General features: G+C 39.1%; 1 protein-coding gene across 5 annotated transcripts in view; it reads left to right on the plus strand.

Annotated features, from left to right (window-relative positions):
• Window positions 1-18,618, plus strand: part of ESRP2 (epithelial splicing regulatory protein 2) — a 41,936-nt gene extending 23,318 nt beyond the window's left edge. For 2 of the 5 annotated variants that reach the window (XM_066327828.1, XM_066327829.1), the window contains exons 9-16: window positions 58-190; window positions 390-432; window positions 989-1,290; window positions 3,288-3,509; window positions 4,771-4,969; window positions 6,193-6,388; window positions 7,404-7,581; window positions 17,798-18,618. In XM_066327828.1, the coding sequence (XP_066183925.1) occupies window positions 58-190; window positions 390-432; window positions 989-1,290; window positions 3,288-3,509; window positions 4,771-4,969; window positions 6,193-6,388; window positions 7,404-7,581; window positions 17,798-17,956 (1,432 nt within the window). In that variant the 3' untranslated portion in view covers window positions 17,957-18,618. Of the gene's footprint in view, window positions 1-57; window positions 191-389; window positions 433-988; window positions 1,291-3,287; window positions 3,510-4,770; window positions 4,970-6,192; window positions 6,389-7,403; window positions 7,582-14,831; window positions 14,944-17,797 lie in introns of all 5 variants that reach the window. The other 3 variants (XM_066327832.1, XM_066327833.1, XM_066327830.1) reach the window with 3 other exon arrangements.
• The last annotated feature ends 1,894 nt before the right edge of the window (window positions 18,619-20,512 follow it).

Genomic DNA, 20,512 nt, shown 5'->3' on the forward strand with positions numbered 1-20,512 from the left:
TTGTTAAATGTAATAAAGATTCAGTCTAAGCTTATATTTGTTGTCTTTACCTTCCAGAGGTGGTGTGGCTCTTTGTCTGAATTCTCAAGGAAGAAGAAATGGGGAGGCTTTGGTTCGGTTTGTTAATTCTGAGCAGAGAGACCTTGCCCTGGAAAGGCATAAGCATCACATGGGTAGCAGATACATTGAGGTAAAAATCTTGTGACTTGAAACAACTCTTTAGAGAGAAACTTGAGTATTTTAGACTATGTTCTCATTTAAAACCAAACCTCACTTCTGTTTTGCTCAAAGTACCAAAACACAATTTTCTTGCATGCGAAAGAGTGTGTGTGGTTTAAAGCTGACCATTGTGATTTTCATGTGGGTTTTCTTTGTTCTTTATTTTCAAGGTTTACAAAGCCACTGGGGAAGAATTCTTAAAAATTGCAGGAGGTAAGTGATGCTGGAGTTCAGTGTGATTACTTAAGTTCATAGGAATGTTGTTCTAGTTCTTTTTTTTTTTTTTTTCCTTGACTGAGGATGCAAATGGATAATGAAGTAGCTTTTCCTGTTTTGCCTTCCAAGAATATTTGACCCTGTCTAGTTCTGTTTTCACATGGTTGAAACTGAGCTGTGAGCATTTGAACTGTGATGTTCACAGACAGACACGTCTTGGGAGTAAGACCAGCCTTTGCAGTGGAAGCATCTATGTATCAATTCACACTACTCTCATCATTGTTCCAATTTCATTACAATAGGAAACACTTGCAGATTAAGTAGTTTTCCCCTCACAAAGCATTGCTGAGAGCTAGTCATGTCTTGGGTCTTGTTGGTTGCTGGCTACTCACCTCCTGTATTCTTCCTTAATGCTTTGCTGCTGCTGCATCCTCAGGAAGTGAGTGCCCAGCGCTGACCGCGTGTCCTTGGCTGACCACGTGCTGTTGTCTCCCCACCAGGCACCTCCAGTGAAATGGCCCAGTTCTGACCATGTGCTGTTGTCTCTCCACAGGCACCTCCAATGAAGTGGCCCAGTTCTTATCCAAGGAGAACCAAGTCATCATCCGGATGAGAGGCCTTCCATTCACCGCTACTCAGGAGGATGTCCTGGGCTTCCTGGGGCCAGAGTGCCCAGTCACAGGAGGGAAAGAGGGACTTCTCTTTGTCAAGTACCCAGATGGCAGGCCCACAGGAGATGCATTTGTGTTGTTTTCCTGTGAAGAATATGCACAGAATGCACTTAAAAAGCACAAAGAAATACTTGGAAAACGTTACATTGAACTCTTCAGGAGCACAGCAGCAGAGGTCCAACAGGTTTGTAACTGTTGGTTGTGAGACTCAAAACCGTTGAAACATTTCTTCTAACACTTGAACACAAATATGTTGTAGACAACCATGTAAGTTTATTATATGAAAGTTGTCAAGAAAGGCCAATACATGTTTCCTAATGGGCATTGAAAATTGTGCAGCACTGGTTTTGCTTTGTTTGTTGGGGGGGACTGTTTGTTTTGGGTTTTTTTTTTAAGCTACCACTGTTTGGGTCAGTTTTTTTACCATCCCTCAGGCCATGAAGTAAAAATCAGTGCATAATTTTATTCATCTCGTAGGTTGACTGAAATCAGAAAAATAATTCTAAAAATATAGTAGATTGATAGTATTCTAGAACTGCTTCTTGAAAATCTGCAGTATTGTCTTTAAACACTAGTCTCCATGTACAGAATTTCTAATATTAAATCCAAATCTAGATGCATGAGATGAGCAATTGCTTTTTTGGAAGCTAAGAATTAAGAGGATGTATCTGATTTTTTGGTGAAAGGAAGTGAGGGTTTTTTTTTTTTTTCCTGAGTTAATATATTTCCTTTTTTCTCTATCCTTCACCAAGTCTTATCATTATCTTCTTAACCTGGTAAAACCATTTTTTTTTTGTCACCAACACCTTGTCCCTGTGAAAAACATCACATATGTATTGTGTTTTTCTTCCTGACAGAATATTTCTAGACTGGTGGTCCAGAGGGTACCACTCTTAGATTTGGTCTGGTCTTTGCACAACCACTGGCTGTAAAAGTGTAATACAGTTACTGTGCAACCTTTATGATAGGTGAAGTCTTTCTGTAGAAGGGATTGGGCAAAGGAAAGAATATGCACATTTGTAGACCCATTCCTACTACTGTGATATGGATATTGGAACAGCCAAGGATCTGTGTGTTGTGAAGATTGGGAAATGGCATTTCCCCTCTTCCCCCATTCTCTCCTGAGGGAGAAGGAAGCAAAATCCTCTAAGGAACAAAATCACTCTGTCACAGTGACCGAGTCTCTGCTTCCACTTTTTTTAGGGAGACCAGGGTATAAGTTATATTCTATCAATATATCATTAATTCTTTCTCTATGACAGCTGTCTAGGCTGACACCCCGACTTTTGCTTTTTTGGGCAAGAGATTATTTCTTAGGAAATTACAGGGTACTTGATTGAGTAACTACTAAATTTCAAGCCAGCTCTCATTTACTTAGTACAAGGTAATTGCAATATTCTCCACATTATTGAGAGATCTCTGGCCTGAAATGCGTTACAAGGAGATTCTTGAAGCAAACTCCCTAAGCTGAATCACTTTTAACAACAACAACCACAAAAGCTTTGTAACCTGTTTTTTGGTACCTCTTTCAGTAGAACATGTTTATTCGTGATAATCATCACTAAAAAAGTTTTTCAGCAGTAAGCCCCAACATGTGTCATATGTTCCCTTTGTCATTTGGAATGGAGTCAAGAGAAAATGTTGAGATCAAAGTCTCCTATATTCTTATCTTTAATTGTTATTTTTTCCTCAGAAACTCTGTACTTGGAGATGAGCACTGGGGTTAAACAAATAAGCACCCTCACTTAACCAATCAGGTTTTAAAATTAATTAGTATTAGTGCTATTACTTACTAGCTATTTCAGGTCTCAGTTCTTTTAAAATTACTGTTTTTAATTTACCCTGATATAACTAAGAACTGTATATGGCAATACTGGTTTATTAGTTCAGATGTGATTTCAGATGTTCCCTTTTGAGATACTATAAATGGGAATTAGCTTTTAACTTTTTTTTATATTGACATCAGAAAAATCTGTTATTGGGGTCTAGAAAATTGAATTTGTTAGCTCTCCCCTCTCCTTTCTGAGTTTAAAACTTTCAAATGCCCAACAGGAACCTAACTGCAATAATTTGGTAAGAAGGGGTTTTTTTCTCTGATGTTGGAAATAGTGTTGTGAGAACTGCTCCGTGCTCAGACAGATGATTGTAAATCTGCATTGCTGTGGGTTTTTTTGCCAACAGGTACTTAATCGATACATGTCAACACCTCTTATTCCAACTCTTCCAACTCCCATCATTCCAGTCATACCCCCAGCATACACCATCGCCACGGGCAGCATCCGCGACTGTGTCCGCCTCCGAGGTCTTCCTTACACTGCTGGCATTGATGACATCTTGGAATTTATGGGAGATGCCACAGGGGATATCAAGCCCCATGGAGTTCACATGGTCCTTAATCAGCAGGTAACAGCATTTTGCACGGGAGGAGTAACTTTGCAGTGATTGAACAGGTTAGAAGTCAGGGCAGCTCACCTGATCTTGGCTTTAGTCTTCTCCAGCCCTGGGAAAGTACAACGTTCTCTTTGTCTATCTCTGCCTCATTTCTCGTCCCCTTTTACCTACACCCTTATTTTTCTCTCTCTGGATGCGTGTATGCATCAGCCTGGGGAAGATGAAGCTTGTTCTTTGAATGATAACCTCATCCTGGAAGCTGTTTTCAGCCAGAGGTTGGAGATACATGACAGAAATGTCTCCTTTAGATGGCATAGCTGCTCTGTCAGCTTCAGGGTTCCTGCTGTGTTGTTTGAGTGGTCTATGTGTCAAAATGAGTTTTTTCTAGCTTGATTAGCAGTTGCCCAGGCTCTAAAGAAAGTTGATAATTAAAAACTGTGGTTTGGATATATTTTAATGATGTGATCATAAAGATTTATTTTCCCTATCGTCTTATGTTAAAAATAAGTTCTTCATGGCAGAAACACTGAGGTTTAAAGAAAACAAATGAGAGATCTACTATATTTGTTTAGGTTTTTTTTTTTTTTTTTCTGTGGGGTTGGTTTTGTTTTGTTTTGTCTTTTATGTTAAGGAAGTTTTATGTATTTTATACAGACAGGTATATCTGTCAGACTGCAGAAAATCAGACCTGGAAATCAACTTCTGACATAGCTATGAACTTTACTAAAGGATCTGAAACTTTATTTTGTTGTACTATTGACTCAAAAATGGTTCTAGGGAAGGCAAACCAGGCTCTTCCTAGGGCTTCACAGCAAAAGAATAAGAGACAGTATGAATAAACTACATTAAAAAAAAAATCACAATGAGAAATTAGCTAAGCACCTGAACGGGTTCCCAGAGGTGATATGGAATCTCCACCCCTGGAGATGCTCACATTTCAAGTGGAGAAGGCCAAGAGTGGCCTGATGTAAGTTGAAAGTTAGTCCTGCTTTGAACAGCTTTTGGATAAGAGACTTCCAAATTTTTTTCCATGCTACATGATTCTGTTTATTTCTGCAGAGGACTGAAATAGCATTGTGTTAACTGGGGCACTTGTTGCATGAGTTGATTTTTCTATTGCTAAACAGAATTGTTGAGTTGTGAGTCACTTGTGGCAGAGAAGGAATAATGATATAGGCTTTCAGTAGATGTTTGACCTTAGTCCTTTCTGCATTTCTTGTGATCTGGGTGATTTAATCAGATTGATCTATAATTATTTCCCTGCTTTCCCTAGGGACGACCATCAGGTGATGCTTTTATCCAAATGAAATCTGCTGACAAAGCCTTTATGGTGGCTCAAAAATGTCACAAAAAAATGATGAAGGACCGTTATGTGGAAGTATTCCAGTGTTCTGGAGAGGAGATGAACTTTGTTTTAATGGGTGGCACTTTAAATCGTAGTGGCTTATCCCCACCGCCATGTAAGTTACCATGTAAGTCTCCAATTCTTCTGCTCTCTGCTGCTAAAGGCTGATATGTGGTAGGTGCTGAAGCTTTGTGGCCTTTCACCTTTTGACTCGGGTTTTGCCATGATCAATAATCATCCATCTGTGTACATGCTAAGATTGGAATTGTTCCCTTTGGGCAATAATGGGACTGATCAGAGGCATTTTTATTGTATTTTCGGTGATGAGTAGAGGGCAGCAAGGCCTTGCCAGTGAAATTGTTGCACACTTTGCTTTTTATGGGTGTACTGTTCTTCTGAGCTCTGCAGTAGACTTGCCTGTAGTGAAACCTACTTGGAATGAGAGGGATGTTTAAAATGGGGAGAAGTTCTATATTCCAGCTGCCAATGAGTGCTCTTGCTGTCTTGCCTCAGAGCATTGAGAAGGTACTCTTTGGGCTTATTTTTGAAGGAAAACACCAACTGGGATGATATATTAACCAACCATAGAGTGGTGAAGTTGTATTGATTTTAATTTTTTTTATTTTAAGATTACAATGAACCTTACTGAGGAACTATAATGGAATTTTCCTGTACTGTTCTAATTAGTCTCACTACCAAATCACAAAGCAGATACTCATGTATATGTGCAAAATAGTAAAAAGCTGCCAAATATAGTGTATAAAACCAATTTGACTGCACACCAAGCCAAGTTCAATGTTCCTGTACAAATTAGGTACTTGTTCATCAAAATGCATCAGACTAGTGGTGTAGTGGGGTATTCTCCCTTCCATTTGCTATATCCTAAAAATACTTTTTGAAGTTGCAGGAAGCTTATAGATGAAGTCTCATGGTCAGCAGTTATGGATGCCCATGTGTAGCTACTGTTATGATGCTTTAGTCCCACAGAGTACAACTTCTGTTAGAAAACACCAGGGTGTGTAGGTGTGCACGCCTGCTTTCTCTATGCACATGGCTTTATGCTTTCTTTTAATAACTCTGAAGTTCCCTACTTTCCATTTACCTATAGACAAGGCTGCTCAGCTCTAGGAGTGGTGAACTTTTAGGAATTACTCATTCCAAATGCCCTGGTGGTTATTCCTGGTGATGTAGCAAAGGTCTCCAGGGGAGAGGCCAGAGAGCAGTCTTTGCTCAAGTGCTCATCAATCATGCCCAGATGGTTTTAATCACGTTGCTGTAGGAGAGGAATTACTCATCCCAGGGCTCTCCATTCTGATTGCATTTTGTTGTTGTGTCCTGGTTTGGTTTTAGGTCTTTCTCCACCAGCTTATGCTGCTTTCCAAACAGCGGCTGTGATCCCAGCGGAGGCAGCAGCCCTTTACCAGCCACAAGCCCTCTTGCCAACCACCAGGACGCCCCAGGCCTCTGCAGCTGCTCCTCCAACTGTTACCTACTACCCAGCCCAGGCTGCTCAGCTTTACATGAACTACACAGCTTACTATCCCAGGTAACCAGAGATTTCACTGCTTCTCTTGACCTTTCATCCCAGTGCAGCAGGCAGCTCTGTGGACACCTGTGAACTGCTCATAAATTTGTATTTCTAGTGTAGGTAATCCTGGGAACTCAGTGTTCAGCAACAGAGGCAGAAACCATTTTAATTGTTTCTCTGTCACCTTGTAAGGGGGTTCATCTCCTTTGTAGGTTCTGCTTGAATCTCTTTATAATGTTGGCCTATTATTTAACAGGGTTTTTTGGCACTGAGGCAATGTCATCAAGGCAGTTCTATTTCTTGGCCAAAAGAGAAGCTGTGCCAATACACACCTCTACCCTCACTTCTTAGTTAGTTCTTTTACTTACAATACTGTTTCCTTCGTGCTGATAGACTCATCCTAGGTGTGTACTGGGTTTGATTTTGTATATCAGTAAGACCAAAGAACATTTTTACATGTGAAAGCAATGATCTCCACCTTTTCCCTTTCCCACAGATGGTATCAGCATGAGTCACTGAAGTCTGGTAAAGGGGTTGTGGGGAAATAGCCTGTTCACCGATAGCTCCTAGGCTTGTGGCACTTGCTAGTTTGAGTATCTGGTAATTTGTTAGATGGGCCCTGACCAGAGATGGAGATGCTAATTACTCACTGTTTTGTGGCTCAGAAATGCCAGGTTTGGGCGTTTTCCTCCTTTTCATACTATGGCACACCCCTCCCCTTTCTTTCTTTGTGTTTTTCTTAATGATCTTTAAACAAGTCATCCGCAGCTACTTTTTCTTTTTGCTCCCCTAACAAATGCCACTCCTTATGTCTTTAAGTACAAATGTTAGCTATTTTCCCTTCCCTCCCTTCTCTAAAAATAGATTATGAGATGCTGAAGAGAAATTAAGCCCACAAAACAATCCACTGTTTGTTTTTCTGTGGTATTTGGATTATTTTCAAATCTAAATTTTCAGTTTCATCTTTGCCTGTTCTGAGCAGTTAACCAGTTATTGGTTTTTGTAACAATTTTGTTCCCTCTCTCTCTTTCAGTCCTCCAGTATCTCCTACCACGGTGGGGTACCTTGCAGCTCCTCCAGGGGCTGTGGCAGCTGCTGCCACTGCCACCCACACTCCGATCCTGCCCCAGCCTGGAGCCTTAGTCCGGATGCAGGGCTTGCCGTATAACACAGGAATGAAGGAGATACTCAGTTTCTTCCAGGGGTACCAGGTTAGTATGTAGCTCTGCCCTTGAGATTCTATTTGGACCTCTGAGTATTGATCAGGGAGGTCAAACTGAGCGAGTGCTTTTGGAAACTGCCAAGCAAGCGTGCAATCTGCACCTTGTGTATTTAACTGGCAGACTGAAGTGTAACACACGATTTGCCTTACTTCTTGGCAAATGAACAAATCCCGATTTGGACTCAGTGATTTGGTGTCTGGGTTTGGGGTTTGACTTTGAGCCTCAAAGCCCCAGTGTGAGTGGGGCTGCAAAGGGGCTGCCTCAGCAAAGTGGGGTCTGCCAAATGTTTTCGGTTCTGGCCACTTGGTGGTGGGAGGCTTTTGGTGGGGTCAGTGTTTGACCTTCAATGTTTAAAGTTTGCAGATTTCTAATACAGAGGGCTGTGAGCTGGGTGTGGTGACTTGCAAAAGGAGAGGCACAGATGTCTTGGTTACTGTTTCAAGTGCTAATTATTTTGGTTACAGGCAGCAACATCTTTAACCAAAGCTGCATTATATAGCAAATTAAAGGAAATCCGTATTATCCTCGCTGGCCATATTGACAGCCAATATACTATAGGTGACGTCAGTCCGTAGGGACTGATGGAATGCTCTCAGGTGAGCAAACAGAACCTTCGTTTCCTGATAAGTTTTAAAGAAAAAAAGCCCTGGCTATGAACACTGTTTTCCAGCAGCCCTTATTTGAATTCATGGAGAGACTCTTTCCATGTGTTCTGCCTTTTGTCGCAGAGGATACTGTATCTATGTCCATGATTTGTCATTTACATGTTTGCTCAAAGGAAAGTAATTGAATATGGTATGTCCTGGTGAGTATTTAACTCCTGTGGGGAACAGCATTTACACAGCTACTAACTCTGCCCTATGGAGTACTACTTGGAAGCCCTGACCTAAGATCCTCTTTGTGGCTCTCGAACCACTACACGTGAACAAGTGATTTGTGTCAAAAGGCAAGAGTTTTTGCATGTTTGTCCTTCAGCATTCTGGAGTAACAGTGATATTGCTAGAGTTAAGAGGAAGCATTCAGGCATGGTATGTTTTGTTTTCTTTTTTTTTCTTTTTTTTTTTTTTTTTAACCTTGAGATTCTTAGAAGACAATGAGCTTTAATTTGTTGAGCGAGTTGTCTGATTTGCAAATGAATGTAGACTGAGAACAGATGCTTAAATGCGTATGTTCCAAGTTTTGAGTATTTGGAAGATGCAGTGCTCTACCTGTTGTCTTCTTTTTGAATGTTACATTTATATTTTGGCAGAGTTTTGCATAATCAGTTTTTCAGTGGAAAAAGATTGTCACATAAAAAGTGTGGTGAATTTTGACAAATAGTAGAAAGAAACTGAATATTGTTGTATTTTATGGTTTTTTTCTTCTACAGACATTTCCAGAGTTCAAACCAAGTTCAGTTATTTGTGGCTTTCATGATGCCCAGACAAGTAGTAATCATTCATCCTATTGTTTAGCCATCAATATTTTGCCTTTTAGTTGTTTTCTACTGGCTGGGGGTTTTGGTGGATAGATGGTGGACGAATTAGAACCTTAAGTGTGGAAGCTTATTTGCTAAATCGAAATGCAGCTAGAAGTGTAACTGCACCTTTGAAAAATGTGGCCTGAACCTGTCCATGCATGGAACAGGTCAGTGACCAGCTCTAGCTCCTCTACCTTTCACTAAACCTTCACTTTAGTGAATCTGGACTTTGTGTCTGTCTCCTGCTCAGTTTGCCCTCCTCATTTCTGCATTTGGAGGGGGCAGTTCTTGGTGTTTGAACTGCACAATTAAATGGTTAGATGAACAAGAATTTTGCCACAGGGTGAAACCTATATTCTTCTTCTGCAACCTCCTGTGGTCATCAGTTACTGTTATTAAATTGGTCACCTGATCTATTTCTTTAGAAGATGTTGTCCAAATAAGATCAGATTCAAAATCTTATAAAGGAACCAGGAATTCTTTTGAATTGTTCTTGGAATCCCGCATGTGGTAATGTTAGTTTTATACTCATTCATTCCTTCAGGGGAAAAAGAGATGCTGACTTACTGTAATGGGACAATATTACATCTCTGGAGCATTAACTGATCTTTTTTTTCTTTTCTCCTCCCCTTTCTTCACATTGTTTTCTCATTTTCTGTTGCTGCCCAAGGATTTATTGCACGATGCTTCTGCTCGTTCATAAAGTGAGCCTTTAATAATCATCAGTGGTTTGGGCATGGTTTTAATCTCTGTACAACTAATTGATGTTGGTATTCAATGGACTTCAGTGTTGGTATTCTGGGAACCAGATCAGAGATGAAGGGTGATTTTTGTCTGTGTGTCCTTGTCTGCAAGGAACAGGGTTTAAGTTTTACTTCTTGCTTTATTCTCCTCTGGATTTTTCCTAAAAGCTTCATGGGCTCTGTATATTGCATGTGTGCACATGTTGCTACTTAAGTGAAAGCATTTTCATACCAGACCTGCCTCTTAAGAGATAGACTTTGCCTATCATGGCTTTCAACAAGCTGGTCTCAACATCAGTACATGCTTCAAAAAACCAAATAATTTAAAAGTCTGCAGATCAGCATTTTGATTTTCATTTAATTTTATTAGCATTAGCCTCTTGTTTAGTGCTTCAGCAGCTCAATTTCTCCTTGTAATTCTGTTTTCTTGTTTTTATTGGTAAAAATTCCTTCCAGCTTGCATGCATTCATTGTAACTTGGATTGAACAATTGAAAAACTTAAAAAGAATTTTAATAGTAAATTAGGGAGATGGCAATTTTCCCCATCACCTTTCTGTATAATATTATAGTGTACTGTAAACCTCAAAAGAGCTAATATTACTACTCTCTGATTCAGTAATTCACATTAAACTGCTTTTTAGTTGTACTGTAAAGCAATGAAGCATTGGTTTGAGTCCAATAACACACGCTGGATACATAGCTAAAGGATGGCTTAAAAAAACAACCACAAAATCCAAGCCAACAAAAACCACACTGAAAACACCAACAAAATAACCAAAACAACAACAAAACCCTCACCATGCTAATTATCAGCTGCTCAGCAGATCCTGGTCTCTGGGCATTATGTTGAAGTAAGAGATCCATGGATGGGATTGTGAAGAGACTCTTCAGGAATTCAGAAAAATAACTCCTATTTCATATTGTGTGATAAAGTTTGAGGAAGAAGTGGTGCAAATATAGTAATAATCTACAGTAAAACTTCTCAGTGTTACTTTAGGCCATCACTGTACAGCTGTAGAAGCAGTGAGAGAACTCTAGTAAATAATGGATGAACAGGGGAGTAGTTGTGATGGATTTATGCAAAGTTTCATAGCAGAACAAAATTTTTCACCAAAGCATTTTTACTTTTCTTTATTTAGTGGCTAAATCCTTAATGGGTTTTACTATTTAGCCACTGAATGAATCAATGCAAAATAGTTTATTCTCCAAATACTAACCCTTCCAAGTTTGGGATTTTCTTTCAGTTTTCCTTTTTTTTGTTGTTGTTTGGCTCCGTTTTTTGGGGGTGGTGGGGGGTGGTTGTTGGTTTGTGGTTCTTAAATTTATTTTTTATGAGAATGCACATAGTGACAGGGTTGGTATCATCACAAGAACTGTTAGGTTAGTGTAAAAGCAGATGCACTTTAGCTGTGCTTATGGTCTTAGCTGACCAAAAACTAGTTCACAGCTGTTCTCTTGGCTAGGATTCAGCCTCCTTTCAGAAGTACTTGCCCAGTTTCTTGGAGGTTGGCATGAACATGAAGTGAACACATGCCTGCCTGAAAAAGACCCTGTGGATTAGTTCTTAGAAAGCAGACTTGCTATTTAGGTAGGTTGTGTGTAAGCATAGCAGTAAAAAAACCAAACTAGAAGATGACTAAGATTTAGAGGCCACGGTCACCATCTGAACTTTTTTTAAAGCCCCCTGAACTTGCTGAAAAAGGGATGGAAATGTAAGGACTTATTTGTGTACATATTTCTACATAAGAAAAGCTTAAAATAAGTAGTGTTCTTTAAACCTCTACTGGGCTTAAGTGTCTCTTGTCTGTAGCTATATAGAGCTCTTGCATTATATTAATCCTCCAAGGCTTCAGAGACCCAAAATTTAAGGCTTGCTGGCAGAGTGGAGGAGGGTGACTTATGGTTAAAACAGTAATAAGGAAGTGAAGGGAAGTGGATGGATGGCTAAATTCCAAGGGCACTAACGACATTTCTCTGTTGTATCAGGACAACAGACTTCATTGTTACTCACTTTTTAGGGATTAGGAGTTTTTTCCTCTGAAATGTGTGCTTAAACAAAGAAGTATTCTCTATTTCCTTTGGGTTCCTTTTGAAATCTGATTCTCTGTAGTCTGAGAGGGGGATACCCCATCATCTGTGTGCCAGTCCTAGGCATGGCACCCTCTGACTAGGGAAGGGAAAGGGGAAATGGTTAAGGAAGAACCCCACTTACTGGGATTGGAAGTCATCTGGCAATACAGCCACTATTCCATGCTCACCCCCACACTCTGAGAATAGAGCACACTGCTTGTTTTGCTTTATGCCTAAATTTATCTCCCACCTGGTTGCATGTGTGGAGAAAGCATCTATGAGGCTAGGACAAGTAAATTAGTGGTTACAGTTCCTGTCTGTTGCCTCCCATGCTTGAAGCAAGAGACTAAAGTGGCATCCTGTGTATTTTTGGAGCAGGCATTACCTGTTTCAGTCTCTGGTACGCAGAACATTCAGGTGGTATCACTTCCACAGAGCATTCAGGTATTTGTGGGTGTTTCTATTGGCAGTCTTATGGTACAGTTGATGTACTTCTAGGGGCAAAGGCAGTTTAGGTTATTTCTCCTGACTCCTGTGCATATATAAAGGTTGCAGTTAACTACCATCAAATCTGATTCTATACTCCAGGATTAGTCTAGCTAGGCTTTTTTCCAGAGTCTGAGAGTTCCCTTTGGGAACTGTTCTGCAATGAAGTTTACTGGTAGTTTGGGCGAGAATTGCAGCTGCCTTGCTGAAGTGGCCATTTTGCCTATGATGTTTTCCTTTTCTATTATTTGCTCCTGTTTTTTTCCCAGTTGGACTGGGTCTAAATATACTTTCCAGCTTCAATGCTGGGGGAGGAGGGCATTTAGCAGTGGGTTATTTTCTCTAGATTGCTTTGTATGTGCTGTTTTTAGACTGAGCTTTGAATATTCACTGTAGGAACTGCAAAAATGAAATGGAAATCAATGACTTACTGGTTAGTGACCTGGTTAAATCTGTGCACAGTCTGTGAGGCGAAAACAGTCCCATATTTGTCTCAGCAAGAGAAAAACAAAGAAATAAATTAGGTTGAAGAAAAAGGAAATTCCAGGAGAAAATATAGTGTATTACACCTTTATTAACCAGTTTATCCTTGGTTAAGTCCTGTGTGGTTGGATGTTCTTGTTTTGTTCTTATGAGTTGTGAAATGCAGACAGAAGCAGAAAGATTCACAATCATGTGCTTACTCAGGCAAGTTAGGGTTGTTTACATGTTATTTGAAGAATTTGCTGTTCTACTGCTTCTGTTTTAATTGACTGCAGTCTCTTATCCTTGTGATTATTGAAGTTACTTCTATTTCTGGCTCTTTTTTATGAATTTATTTTTCTTCTTTCTTTCTCGCTTTCTTTAGTTCTTTGCCTAAGCTTTGACAACTTTGACATTTCTGTACAGAATATTTGTCCAACTTTCATATTTTCACATTGTTTATTCCATTTCAAGTGTAACTTATGAAATACTGTCCCTTACAAGAGTAAGACTGTAGAACTTTGCCTATTGTACATCTACTGATAATCTAAAGTATGTACTATCTTGAGACATTCCTTCCAAAGAGTAAACTTACATTTTGTAGATTTGTTTCAAGGGCAGGTCTGGGAACTGATAAATCTAATATTTGCACGGTCTGGTTGCCCTGGCAGAGACTATCTAGAAAATACTTCTTATGTTTGTCTTTTACTTAATGGCATGGGTTTAGATGTGAAGGTGGCTAGAATTCAGTAGTAAAATTCTGGGGGGTTCTTTTCTTTTATGTTCTCTGGGCTCTTGGTTATTGTTTTCTGTGAAAGGTGTATACTGTGATGGTTGGTGTTTTTCTTTTCAATTTCCCTTTGGATGGATGTGTGTCCTTTATGCCCAAATATAATATCCTTTTCTCCCTAAGCTGGCAGGAGACTTTTTGTATTATAGAAGCATCAAAGGAAATGCAGCACAGTGCATCTACATTGTGTGCATTTGGCAATCATCTGAAGTGTTAGTGCAGAACAATTGTGTTAGTCCATCTGGGGGGAGACAGGAAACTCTCCTTGCCACTGGAAAGTTATTCTACAACTCAGGTTATGCTAAACACTCTTGTTTTCTGGGTTAGAGGAGCCACTCAAGTAGTCTTTGCAGCACATGTAAGAATGCTCAGTCCTTTTCCAGGATATATGATTTGGAAAAACTACGTGCTAAGAACAATGTTTTGTATTCTCCAAGATATATTTTCTGAATATATATGTCATATTTGTACCAGACCCAAGAGTATGTGTAATCACTGTTCAGATGGTGTGACTGTTCTGTACAGTCACTATTTTTGTTTTAATATATTACTTCTACAAGTCTACCAAGATGCAGTTACATTGTAGTTTATTCCATTTTCCAGTGTAGACACACACTACACTAGCATAAATGCTATTGTACCTTGCAGTACATTCATGCTGGGGCATTGATTTTTCTTTCATTACATTGGTGTAGTCCATGGAGTACAAGAATTATATGCAGCTCAAGTTTGCCACTTTACCCTGGAGAAGCTACACTTTATTTCTATGAGCACATAAAAGATCTGAATGTGATCTATACAATTATTCTGATCCCCCACTTAAATGTGCAGGCCAGAAGATGCTCATCTGTCCGAGTGAGAGCCATTACTGGCTTCATGATTGTGCTTATGAAATGTAAGAGTTTGGTTACCTGGTGCTGCCATCTCATGAGTAGAAGGAAAAAAGAAGCGCTTCATGGTCTGAGCTATTTCCCTCCCTTGATAAGGAGCAGTTCAAATACACAGTTTAGAATATTCTGCACAAGCATTTACTTTATTTCTACAATCAGTAGTACAATTAATGTATTTTTTATCTTACGTAAAAGTAGTTTCTGTCCAATTCAGTGTCTCCTGCCAGTTGTTACAGCTGACGCTCTTAATTGTGGTTGCAAATGATGGTCTGTGTGGCTTGCTGTGCCAGACTGTTCCTTCTCTTGCTGATTGTCCCATGTCACACTTGTACTGTAGTATGCACCTGATGACTACAATGGCCTAATTCAGCTGAGCGATCAAGCCAGGAGTGTGTTACAAGCACCGAAAGAATGGGTCTGTTTGTAACTCTTTGTAACTTCTGAAGAAGGTAAGATGTGACTGCCAGAGCCTGGGTCTCCAGAGGTGAATGGGAAGGGAAAGAAGGGCTTGGTGCTACAGACATCTTTGCTTGTGGCTTTTCCCTTAGTAGCTTGCATTGGGATCCTGGGGTTAGTCTTTCTGCTTCAAAAATCAACTAACCTAAGGAAACGGGCCAACTGTGATCTGTAGCTGTAGTGATGGGGCAGCAGTGGAGGTAGTGTGATTGCCTGGTTCTGCTCAGATGGTGTGTTCAACTTCCAGAAGACTTTGTTAATGCTTGCATCTCATGTGAAACTTTCAGTCCAATATTTTCCTTTTAGTAGAGTGGTAGAAGATTTTTTCCCCTTGATTTTGCTAGAAAGCACACACAAACACATGTGTAAAAACCCCCAGACCTCTGACTGTGTCTTTTCTGTACCCCACATAACTGGTTAGAGATTAATATCTCTCTTGATCTCCCTAATGCAATGTGAACTATTAAATTTGTTTTTTCAGAAGAGGTTTTTTTGAGTATAGCGACTTTCTAATGCAACTAACTAGATTTGCTAACAATGAACTTGCCTGTATTTTTGGCACGTACACATTAATTCTTAGAGAAATTTTGTTACGGCCTATGTGGAGTACATGATGCCTCAATACTACTGTATTCCATTCAAAATGCTATGGATTAGTTAGTGTATTTCCTTTTTCCTTAAGATAAAACAGAACAACCTTTCAGTTTAAAAATGTGCCTTGAGGGAGTTAGTTTCATAGACAAATGTACTTTCTCTCACAACCATCAACTCAGTTGTTTTCTTGTGTTGGATCTGTAGGGAGCAGGTGGACTGCATGGTCTGGTGATTAACTGGAAAACCAGATCAGCACTTGGTTTCCACTAAGTATGACATGGAAATAGTCTTTGACTAATTAATGGGGCAGCTCAGTCTGAATTCAAAGTGGTACAAAGTACTATTATACAGGTACTATGCTTATAGAGTTTAAAAAAAAAAAAAAAAAAAATCCAGGAAGAGGATTTGTGTGAATCTGAATCTAATTTTAAAACACATTTACATACAGAAAATCTATTTCTCTAGAAATATTTATAAACAAGAACTTAAACCCAGTATGTGTTAAAATGAAACTGAAGGGGTTAATTTAGCTCTTTTAATTTAAGTTGCTTGCAGAATGTGTAGAGTTCTGCTAACTTTCTGTGCAACTTTTATAACATAAATTTCCAGATCTCTACATTGGTATTACACCAATATTGCTGTTTAAACTTTGTTTATAAAGTTCTTCTCTGTGCTCAGAGGTCTAACTGTTCCATGTGTGTTTTTAGCTGACTCTAAGCTGAAATATTAGAGTTTTATTTCAGACTGATGGTAAATGAGTTGATCCCATATGGATTAACAGCAAAGAGGTGGTTAAGAGCAGAGCATGTTTTAGCTCAGATTTGCAGCTCAACCCAAGTTGTGTACAGCTTTCTCTTTGAGAGGGGGTTACTCTGAAATAAACCAAGATTGCTTTCAAACTAGAAGTGGGCTTTAGATATGATGGTTTTTATCTGGTTTTGGATTTCTTTCTGCATGCTATTTCTTGACTAACTTTAGTTCTCTGAGAAGAAATGATAAAATGTTTGTCCTGTCTTATGCATGCTTTTGGTTTCTAAAGTGTACTATTGTTTATATTTTAAGAATATTTTTACTGCCTGCTCAGTGCTTGGGTGAGTGAAACTCTGGCATGTACTTGTTTTATTTTCATATGTCTGAATGTAAAGCTGATATGTGATACAATATATGAATGAAATGCTATTGGTAACAACTGAGAAGTCTGCTATTTCTTGTAGTATACCAGACACACATAAATTCTACAGAAATTAAACTTAAATATTTTAACCTTTTATAAACTCCAGAGGACATATGTCATATGAACTTAACTTGAATTTGGGTTAATATTCTTTAAACTGCTTGGTTTTCCAGCATAGCTAGACACTGTTTTTAAAAAAAAAAAACCTAACCTTGTATGGTGAGCTTTTGAAACTTCACTGAGATTCATTTCTATCCAACAACCAGGAGTGCCAAACATACATTGGAAGAATTTCCTGCATCTTATGGAAAATGGATGGGGTACAATAGGGCTGACAGTGATGTCTGCTTTGAACTCAGCAATTAGGAGCTGTCTTTTAAGACTTTATGAGGGCAAATGCCCTCCAAAGTAAATCAAATCCAATGACTAAATAATCTCATTGCTAACCTGCTTTTTCTTAGCCTTTTTAAAGTTAAGAAAAATATTTATTTAATTCAGTTGGACTGCACTAAATTTTACTTAATTTTTCTAAAAAATCCTCCTTGCGCTGTATACCTGTGTTGAGTTCAGCTCATTCTCCCAACACAAAGCCCATACAGCTCTTTTATTTTTTGTTCATGTATTGGGTTTTTTTTGACTGTGTGTGAGTATTGACATGCCTTAATAGCCTTTGTCACTTGGCCAGTGGTCCACATAGCAGAAGAATTATTCATGCCTGGATTTCTTGCTCCATTCACCTCCTATTAACATCTAACTCTCTCCTTTTCAACCTTTAAACTCCAATCTAGAAAAATTTTTGCAAATAATTATGTTTACATCACTGTATTCAGCACACCAGCAGAATAAGAGCTGCTGCTGTTTGCCAAGCTAAAAGCTGAATTTCCTTTAGTGTTTGATTTCTTCTTCTTCTCCCCAGTCTTAACATCCAGAACATTTTCACCACGGATACAGGAGTGGAGTGAGCCAGATGCATGAAAAAATGCACCAGCATTAAAAACTGGATTTCCAGGTGTTGTCTCTGGTCTTAATAGTTGTTGTTTTTTTTTTTTTCCCCCTTTTGTCTTCTTGTACCATTGCAGCTCCAAGCAGAATCCATCCTCATGCTTTACAACTTTAGTGGCCAGCCCAGTGGTGAGGCGTTGGTGACTTTTCCAAGCCTGGATCTAGCTAAGAAAGCAGTGGCTGAGAGAAACGGACAGCTCCTGGGAAGCCGCTGTGTACAATTGTACCTGGTCTAACTGAACACTCTCTGGAGGATGAGGAAAGGGTGTTGCACTCAACACTGTGCCTTTTGCAAAATAAGAAGTCTTCCCTTGCCACCCAAGCAGCAACAAATGTGCCTTTTCAGCATAACATGTTGGAATGCAGCATGGTGCATGTCCTTTTTAATTTGAAAAATGGCGTCTCCCATGCCAAAGATAAAGTGAAACCAAAAATTATGCAGTTAATTTACTTAATTTCTAATGTACCTGTGTAAAAAAAAAAAAAAAAGCAAAGCCACTCCTGGCATGTTGTTAATTCTGAAGACAGCCCAATAGCACTTCAGCTACTGCAGCCACAGGCAAAACTCACTCAGTAGCATTTGAAGTGGAAAGCAATGTTTGAGTCATTCAGATTCTTCTGTGTTTAGTTTTTAAGAGTTTACACTTGACAAAGTGTCTCGTTCTTGTAGAGTTTAAATGTCTTTAGAAAGGTCTTTTGGAATGCATGGCTTACCCAGTTCAAAGCGTAGATCATATTGATTTTTGTTTTGTGTTGTTCTTGACTGGAAAGTATCAGGATGCTGGATCCCGAATGCAATTGTGCTTTTTCATGTTTTCATTAGACATTGTTTTGCAAAAGCCATATTTGACCTTCTTACCAGTGTACTGCTGCCAATGTGTAAAACAAAAAAATATAACCAATAGCAAAACCAGAAAAATCCTCTCTTCCAACCCATAATTCCCTGTCCCCAGCCCCAAATTTTTAATCTCTACAGGACAAAAATGGCACATAAACCTGAGTACTAATAAGTTATATTTTTTTATTTAAGCATAATAGCTTTCAGATACTGTATTAAAGATTTTGCTCTAGTTTATGTGCATGCAATTTGTTTACATCTTTAAACTACTTTATTTGTATATTATGAAACAGCAAGACATGTTGAAATCTGAATTCTCTAGTGCATGCTTTTTTCTTTTTCCCATGTGTGTATATACATAAGCTAGAAGTACTTTTACGTCATGTAGCATGTGTTTAAAAAATAGACATCTGCTGTAGAAGCACTAAATGACTTTGTTTTTACTGTGCCTTACTTCTAAACCATTCCAAGTGCAATACCAGCAGAGCAAAATGTAATGAATTCTGTTGTTGACATGTTCATGGATGTCTGAATTGATCTTTTTTGTTAGTGTACAATTTGAATTGTACTTTAAAAAACTGAATGATGTATGCTTCTTTATATTACAATAAATGAGACGCTTATGATGTGCATTGCCTTTTGCAAGTAACTTATGCTTTGTTTTAATATATTTTCACAGAGCATTAGTCTTTGATAAATAGCCTTACACACTTTTCTCCGAGATTTAAATGAGCATTTGTACTTTGTGTGTGTGACAGCTCTGCTTTTTTGGGGTTGTGATGGGTGGGGGTTTTTTAGTTGTTTTGGGGTGGGTTGTTTTTTTTTTTAATTGTCTAGTAACCCAGAAATCTGTAATGATGCATGTTTCTCTCACAGTGCAACACACTTTAGGCAACATGATGTAACTGTTTACATGCTTAGTGTTCTGTTTCTGTTGCCAGAGGAAACAAAGTATTGAACTTGAAATTGTGTTCGTGTTTGTGTTTAATTGACATAATGGGTCACTCGCTTTTCTGTGCAACCCAAAATTCTATGTTTGAGACAGAGCCAGTCAGCCTTTTTGTAGTGAAAATGGAGAAAAGAGAGGAAATCATATCAAGATAAGAAGGTCTGTTTCTCTCTAGTCAGACACGTCTCGTGCCAGATACCATTTCATCATCAAAACCTTCCAAATTAAGTTTCAGTACAATCAGGTGGGACTTCAGGGAAAGATTTTTCATTATTTTCAAGTGGGAGTGTTTGCACTAATCTGTTTCCAAAATTCAGCTTGGTGAAGTCTACCAAAAACCTTACTTTCAAGAGTATTTTGAATAGTATAAAGAGTTGCACAATGGTAATTGTCATTGTGCCTTGGAGGAAAATTTGGTAGCTGTATAGTCCATTTATTACACACTTACTGTCTGCTGTGGTCCAGCTGGTCACTGCTTTGCAGGCTATTAAAACATTCTCATTTTTCCCCTTATAAAACCTGTATGTAATTTGTGGTTTTCTGCTTCCTTGGCAATCTGAGGCAGGGCTGGAATGGAGAACATTGGTCACCTCAGCCATGATTTAAATTTAAACACTCCTCCATCTTATTTAACACCTTTATGGCTTAGTTGGCAATGGTCACAGTTCTGCTTTGGAGTGCAGTCCCCTGCCCACATCACCAACTGCAACCAGCTCTGCCATGTGGAGAATCTGTACCTACCTGTCACCCACTGCTGTTTTATTCCCTGTTTAGCATGAGGAGATGGTTGAAACAAGCTCTAGAAAGTGAACTCGGGGATGTTTCAGGCTGTGTGTTTTGTGTGTGAAACCTAATGTGTGGGACAGGGGAGCAGTGTATAGTTTTTAGCAGTTATCTGTGTAAATGACTGCAAAGGCAGGGGCAGCATTTTGTGTAGACCAGAGCCCTTCAGGTGAGGGTCTGACAAGAGACCAGATCTGGGCATGCTCTTCCTCTGAACTTTCA

The sequence above is a fragment of the Sylvia atricapilla genome, chromosome 12 (assembly GCF_009819655.1).
Source record: "Sylvia atricapilla isolate bSylAtr1 chromosome 12, bSylAtr1.pri, whole genome shotgun sequence".
NCBI classification, from domain to species: domain Eukaryota; kingdom Metazoa; phylum Chordata; class Aves; order Passeriformes; family Sylviidae; genus Sylvia; species Sylvia atricapilla.